The sequence below is a fragment of the Hypomesus transpacificus genome, chromosome 22, assembly GCF_021917145.1.
Source record: "Hypomesus transpacificus isolate Combined female chromosome 22, fHypTra1, whole genome shotgun sequence".
NCBI lineage: Eukaryota > Metazoa > Chordata > Actinopteri > Osmeriformes > Osmeridae > Hypomesus > Hypomesus transpacificus.
In genome coordinates, this window is record NC_061081.1 from 6,593,357 (window position 1) to 6,601,137 (window position 7,781).

Genomic DNA, 7,781 nt, shown 5'->3' on the forward strand with positions numbered 1-7,781 from the left:
GAAAGAAAACATGACATCATGCTTAATTAGAATCAGGTCATAAACAAGGTGGGGTGTTTCTGTTTTACCAGATGCCCTCTCCCTCTCCTGGCTTCCCCCTGACATGGACCTGAGTCTGGAGCTAAGATAGACATGGGTCTGACTGTGTGTGTGTGTGTTTGTGTGTGTGCGCATGTGCATGTGATATTACTGTGATCCTGGTGCATAGATTTGTTTTAGTTGGTAACTGTTGCATGTTTATCACAGGAATCCAAGACAAGACCATCAAATGTATAAAGAGAAATATATTTACTTTATTTATGTTTAAACCATAGATTAGTAATCAAAAAGAAGAGCTTAAATGTTATAAAAGAATTTGTCCTTTCCTGTTTTTTTGTTCTTTTGTTTCTTTAAATATCACATAAAATAAATAATTTATTTAAAAGCAGTCAGATAAAAAGAATGGAAATAACCCAACACAGTGAATGTTCATGTTGTTAGTAATAATATTATTTGTTAGAGTTGTTTATGTGATGCTACTATCTAGATTATCTGTCTCTGAGTCACACCACCTTCTGGTTCTGCCCCCCCCCCCCCCCTCACCAGACTAGAGGCCAACTTGGACTAACTGTGTATAACTGGCCTCTATCAGCCTCGATACTAAAGGCCAGGATGGGCAATACAGGCTGACTTTTGTCTGCCCCGGCCTACTAACTCAGCTGGTACAGCATTGATACCTGTCCTCCCTCCATTCATGTCTTCATCAGGGTCCTGTCTGTCTCTACTGCAGAATTTACTTTGACATTTTCATTAAAAAATAATAATAATAATATTATTAATAATAATAGTACATTTGGCACAGAAAAATTTGATATTTTCTCCTGTGCCGGCTTAAACTTTATAACTTAGAAACAACTATAGGACATCGGTGGACTGATTCTCCAAAATTCAGACCGATCTGTGAGTCTGTGTCACACCTGTAGCACAGGCCCCCCCGGGCCATTGTCGTGTTAACGTCTGTGTTTCCCTTCAGTGCACTCAACCCTCCTCAAGGGCTTGTTCAATGGCGTCCACCACCCGTTGTCATGGTTACACCCCCTCTGCGTCCAGTGGCGCGGCCCCCCACTGCTGTTGCGTTGCTGCGGTTACACCCCTAGTGCAGGAAGAGCAAGCAGAGGCAGGAAGTGTGTGGTGGTATTCTTCCTTCGAGTCCTCTTGCCCTTCATGGGCTTGCCGTTGGCGTTGAGCCCCACAAACATGAACTTCTTCCTGTTCTTCCACTCCGCTGAGGCGTATGTGTTGTAGCGGTTCTCCTCAATCCGCTCGGTCAGACGGCAGTCCTCACCAAAGTCCCTCTGAGGAGAGAGGGGAGCAGAGAGTTATTATAATGAGGTAGGGTAAGTGTAGTAGAGGTGGTTGGAGGACTGTGTGTGGTAGGGTCAGTGGAGTAGAGGTGGTTAGAGGACTGTGTGTGGTAGGGTCAGTGGAGTAGAGGTGGTTGGAGGACTGTGTGTGGTAGGGTCAGTGTAGTAGAGGTGGTTGGAGGACTGTGTGTGGTAGGGTTAGTGGAGTAGAGGTGGTTGGAGGACTGTGTGTGGTAGGGTCAGTGGAGTAGAGGTGGTTGGAGGACTGTGTGTGGTAGGGTCAGTGTAGAAGAGGTGGTTGGAGGACTGTGTTAGGCTGTACTCACCGCTCCATACAGGTCTCCTTTCTTGCTGATGGCCAGGTAGTAGTTGCTATGGAGACCCCTAATCGCCACCACGCCCACATCCACTGACTTGATCTCCAACACAGCTTCAACACACAAGCACACACTGCTGTTAGATACTGTTCGACTCTGTGTGACACAATCACACACATTTGCATGTGGTTAGGCACACTACTTTTGTCCCTTTTTAAGACAAAACACACATACACTCACATATCGATCTATCACATTGTGGGCCCTATTTTCTCAACCCTCTCCCACATCCACTGTGTAACCTCTGCCACTCCCAGCTTTCTCCTAGTCCTCCCTTAGCTCCACCAGTCCTCCCTAACCTCTGCTACCCTCCCAAGCCCTCCTACCCCGCTCCCCCTCCCCTCTCCGCTCCTCCTCCCTTCCCCTCTCCGCTCCTCCTCCCCTCCCCTCCCCGCCTCCTCCTCCCCTCCCCTCCCCGCTCCTCCTCCCCTCCCCTCTCCGCTCCTCCTCCCCTCCCCTCTCCGCTCCTCCTCCCCTCCCCTCTCCGCTCCACCTCCCCTCCCCGCTCCTCCTCCCCTCCCCTCTCCGCTCCTCCTCCCCTCTCCGCTCCTCCTCCCCTCCCCTCTCCGCTCCTTCTCCCCTCCTCCCGTCTCCTTCCCCTCTCCTCCTCCCCTCTCCTGCCTCTCTGGCTGTGCCTGCCAGTCCTGGGGTCCAGAGAGACTCCAGGCCGTGTGCCCTGTGTGTGCGAGGCGTGAGCCAGGAAAAACGAGTTCCCCCTGTGTTTGTGTTTCTCTGCACTGTGTGCCACGTCCAGGCACGGCCCTATCACTCCTCCTAAATCCCCAAAGTCTCCCTGAACCAATCGCTTGTTTAGGCTGTGGTCAGCACTGCCTTTCATTCTCTATCCCAACGTCAATTACTGAAAGCCATAAAGCTGCACGGAGTTAGTTGGGGCTTAGCTCGGCCCTGTGAAGCGGGGGAAGGTAGGGGGCAGTCAGTGGATGGACAGAGATGAGTAGGAAGAGATTGAGGGGAGTAGGGAGGGAGGGAGGGAGGGATGGATGGAGGGGAAAGAGGGCATGGTGTGAAATATAACACAGAAACCTCTGAAATGACAGGGATTAGGGATGTTGATTATTCCGTAAAACCCATCATTGATGTTGACCAACCGCTCTCTGTCCCTCTCTCTGATGTCAAAAATTGGGAATGTCTTGCTGGCCCGGAGGGATTTTATGGCCTCACTGGGACCAGAATGAAGCGGGGGGGGGGGGGTTGAGGGGTGAGAATTCTTTGATCAGTGACTTCGGCACCTGGCCCTAAGTGCTGTTTTCCCAAACGGATGCTTTTTACCAACCCTCCTCGCTATCATCTCTCTCTCTCTCTCTCTCTCTCTCTCTCTCTCTCTCTCTCTCTCTCTCTCTATCTCTATCTCTCTCTCTCTCTCTCTCTCTCTCTCTCCCTCTCTCCCTCTCTCCCTCACTGTCTCTTAATCTTTCATTGTAACAATCTTTCTGTAACCACTAGTATGCTCTCTTCTAAGGTGAACATTCCCTCCCACAGAGAGACAGTCAGACAGAGAGCGACAGAAATTGAAATTTGTGCCAGATAGATTTGGAGAAACATGTTTGTCTTCTCTGTCCGCTCCTCTTTCTTTTTTCTCTTCCCGTCCTAAACAAACACACACACACACACACAAACACACACACATACCTTGAACAGACACATAACTCAGTAAACAGTCTGAACGGTTCAAAAGAGCCTTCCATCTCCGTGGTAGCACAGGTGACAGTTGTGAGCCCTGTCTCCGTAGCAGTCCCAGGGCCGGCCACCTGTTGGAGTGCTCAGCTGCAGCAGCGTTTGATGTGGTGCGTCAGAGCGAGTCTGCTTTATGGGCTCTCCTGGGCCCCTGTGTCTGACAGGAGACTTGAAAGACAGGACTGCAACAAAAGGCTAAGGTTGCAATAGTATGTCTGTCTTCTCCAGCCAGATCACTCCACAGCACAACACAGCCTGACACTAGCTCCAGGCTGCTTAGCTGGGACCCATGCCTGGACAGAGAGCCTTAGTCTGGTGGTCTGCTGGTCTGGTGGTCTGGTGATCTGATGGTCTAGTGGTCTGATGGTCTGTCGATGAACTGTATCTGCTGGTGTGTGTGTGTGTGTGTCAGGATTCCTCCCAGTGTCTTTGGCACTTAACCAGGATCTTTATTCTTAGCTTTGTTAAAGTGTTTGTTAAAGTTCACAGAACCAGTTTTTATGATGGTAAGAGTGCTGGGAGAAAGGTAGGGAGAAAGGAGCCGAAATTCAGCAATGAACATTTCGGAGAAATTACAGCAACACATAGGCTAACACCTGTGTGTGTGTTTGGTGTTTTTGAGTAAGCGTGTGTGTTTTGGTGTATGTGTGCATTTAGTTTGTGTGTGGGTGTGTGCATGTCCTAATGTGTGTTTATGGTGTAATGTGATCCTAAATGTGTTTCTCAGCGAGCTCATGGTAAAAAAAGCATTTTTGGAATATTTGGGTTGTGATAAGACACGTTTTGCGAGTGCCCCTTCACCCAGCCTGGTCTGGGGAGCTGCTATCATTAATATGTCACTCTAAAACTCATGGGCCAGACAAGCTGGTGAATGGAGCTAGCATGGGCAGCTGAGTAGAGGTAGCATGGGCTATTGACTACAGTAGAGATGGCGGGAGATAACTGGCCCTAGCATGAGCCAATGAGTGCTGACTGGAGCTAGCGGGAAATCTAGCCCCAAATTTGTAGATGGCCTTTTCCTTCTCCTTCCCTCTCCCACCCTTTTCCCACCTCCACCCTCCCCCTCCACCCACATCTTGTTCATTTGACTCAGTAACAGATCTCATGTTATCACATCTTGTCATGATTACCACAAACACACACAGACATACACACACATATACCTTCCTCCTATGTGTCAGCTTGCTGTATATAGAAAGGGACCTTGAGAGCCGCCAGCCAAGGCTGAAAGAGCCAGAGTAGTAAACACCCTCCTACACTGAGAGATAAACCAGGACCCCCCCTCCCCCCTGTCCTTGCTCCTCTCCTGGGGGAGCCCGACTCTCCAGTGCCCCTGTCCATGCTCCTCTCCTGGGGGAGCCCGACTCTCCAGTGCCCCTGTCCATGCTCCTCTCCTGGGGGAGCCCGACTCTCCAGTGCCCCTGTCCTTGCTCCTCTCCTGGGGGAGCCCGACTCTCCAGTGCCCCTGTTCCTTTCCACTAAACCAGACCTAGGTCCAAGGTGCTTGCCTCATGACATCACACATGCATATTCAACTTTCAATGAAGTTAGCTAACTGTTTGACTCCACCTGATCTACAGTATCGTAAGCTGGAGGCTCCAGTGGTCAATGAGTTCATCTGTGACCAGACTCTGAGGGCAGGTTGTCAAACTGTTTTACTTTTTATCTAAGGCCTCTTCGAAGCTTCTACTGCTGCAGCTAACCTGGTCCTGGAGTCAGAAAACACCCTGGTCCTGGAGTCATCTAGCCTGGTCCTGGAGTCATCTAGCCTGGTCCTGGTGTCATCTAGCCTGGTCCTGGAGTCATCTAGCCTGGTCCTGGTGTCATCTAGCCTGGTCCTGGAGTCATCTAGCCTGGTCCTGGAGTCATCTAGCCTGGTCCTGGACTCAGAACAACCTGGTCCCTGACGAACAGACTCAGCACTTCCAGGTCAGGAAGCCCTCCCTCTCTGCGGATCATTTGCAAGCTGTCCAGCTGTACAGGGAGCAGAGTTTTATCAGCCTAGACATCCCACAGACTTGGGTTTCAGTTGAGAAACGTTTTTGTATGGCGGATTTTTCAACAACAACATACATTTGCATAGAGCTGGCGACAGGGTGATGGACGAGGCGTCCTATTGGTGGAGACGCGAGGGTCCAAGGGATGGGTGAGGGAAGCTAAGAAACCCACACAGTGCATTGTGGGTAGGTTCTAGTTTTGCTGGGGTGTGTGGAGTTAGACTGCAGCATTGTCCTGCTCTGGGGGCAGAAGGGGAGCGCAGGAGGGAAGCGGGGGGGGGGGGGGTCGGGTGCATGATACAGCATTTCCCACATTCTTCATCGAGAGTTGCCAATGAATGTATAACACTGTGAGTCGTGTGGTTTAGAACCTGAAACTGACTGTGTGTCATTACACACACACAAACAAGCAGACACGTAGACACACATACAGTACACACACACATGCAACAGAGTTGGATTGGTGAGTTGCCTCATATGATGAACCACCAGAGAAAGTTGTGCAGTCAGCTGGAGTTAACTGGAGTAAGCCTGAGTAATGTACTCTTTAATACTGGAGGCCTGGGTTTAATACCCACTACACACACATACAAACACACACACACACACACACGTACACACACATTCACATACAGATGGTGTAAGGCCAGAGTTAATGGAGGCATCAAAGGCAGTGTGGGAGCCCAGAACTCAGACCAGGGCTGCATCTGGACGCACAGAACGTTTGAACCAAGCACACTGGAATGCTAATTAGGCAACGGTGGTGTGTGTGTGTGTGTCCGTGTGTGTGAGCGTGTATGGTGTGCACATGCACGCGTGTGTATGTGTGTGTTTGTGTCCCCAGGCTAAAGGTGGCAGGAGTGGAGCCCTGGCTCCTATCCGTCACAGATCCTATATCCCGCCTCCTGCTGCTTCACTGGCTCCTCCGGCTGCAGTTGTCCCAGAGTCCAACACCCGCTTCAAACCAGCCAGACACCAGCCTGACACCAGCACACAGCAGGGGCCCACTATGCCCCTGTCATGTTCAAGCTGGGCACTACGACAGACACGACAGACACGACAGACACGACATGCGTCCCTCCTGAGAAACCCAGCAGAGAGACACTGCTGCTCACAAAAGCCTCTCCTAATTCATCAGGGTGATAAACCTCTCCCCTCTGACTCCTGCACTCACAGTTTCGTTTATCTGGAGCCATGAAATATGAGGGGAGGATGGAGGGGGAAGAGGACTGAGGGATGAAGGGCTGGGAGGGATGAAGGGGGAGGGAGTGGGGGGTCAGAGGGAAGGAATCCTCCCTATTTCACCACATAAGATAAACAATGAACATTCAAAACCCCTTCGTCAAAACAAAGATGACCAACTTAAAATTCCTTCGGAATCGTAATCTGTGTTTAACGTTTTGGAACACTTTGCTTCAGAGAAAGAGCGAGTAAAGGGAGGGCCGGGGGGGGGAGCGATTGGTGATAGAGAGAGAAAGAAACAAAATCTGCAGCAAACTGTGAGGCTGTCAATCGACCCAGGGGACGACGGTGCTAGCTCAGTCCAGCACAGTGGCACGCACACACACACACACATCAACATCACACATCTTGACGGACACTGTCCCAATTTTCCCAACCAAGCCGCACGCATGTTTCCATCCAGAAATGTGTGTCTGATTTGTGCCATGTAGCGTAGACTGAGCAGAGTGTGGCAGAGGAGTCGGAACGATGACAGCACACAGCTACACCATGAGAGAGCCTCCAGCCCAACAGCGTCTCCAGCGACTCTGGTCAGTCGACCACACAGAATAATAAGATCCATTCCCCTGTCCTCCCTGTCTATCACATTCAGCAGTTCAGATGAGTTTGTAGGAATGTTAACATAGAATTATGAACAAGCACAGATTCACACAAACACATTGATTCACGCACACAGATTCAGACACACACACACACACACACACCAACATAGACACACCCACACAGTGGTGGCTCTCTGACAGAAGACCCAGAGAGCTCCCTCCCCTCAGTAATGGGGTCAGAGAGGGACCTCAGCGCTGACCCCCAGAAAGAGGTCAGAGAGAGGTGTTAGGGCAAGCTAAGTGAGAAGGGGAGGTAAGGTAGAGGAGGGGAGGTAGGGTGAGGAGGGGAGGTATGGTGAGGAGGGGAGGTAGGGTGAGGAGGGGAGGTAAGGTGAGGAGGGGAGGTAGGGTGAGGAGGGAAGGTAAGGTGAGGAGGGGAGGTAAGGTGAGGAGGGGAGGTAGGGTGAGGAGGGGAGGTAGGGTGAGGAGGGGAGGTAGGGTGAGGAGGGAAGGTAAGGTGAGGAGGGGAGGTAAGGTGAGGAGGGGAGGTAGGGTGAGGAGGGGAGGTAGGGTGAGGAGGGAAGG

The 7,781-nt window shown here is 51.0% G+C and overlaps 1 protein-coding gene across 1 annotated transcript in view; it reads right to left on the minus strand.

Moving 5' to 3' along the window:
* Positions 1-271: 271 nt before the first annotated feature.
* fgf10a (fibroblast growth factor 10a) overlaps positions 272-7,781 on the minus strand; it is a 9,301-nt gene continuing 1,791 nt past the window's right edge. Inside the window, exons 2-3 of the mRNA XM_047045825.1 lie at positions 1,670-1,773; positions 272-1,334 (exon numbers count right to left, since the gene is read on the minus strand). Of these exons, the coding sequence (XP_046901781.1) occupies positions 1,125-1,334; positions 1,670-1,773 (314 nt within the window). The 3' untranslated portion in view covers positions 272-1,124. The remainder of the gene's footprint in view (positions 1,335-1,669; positions 1,774-7,781) is intronic.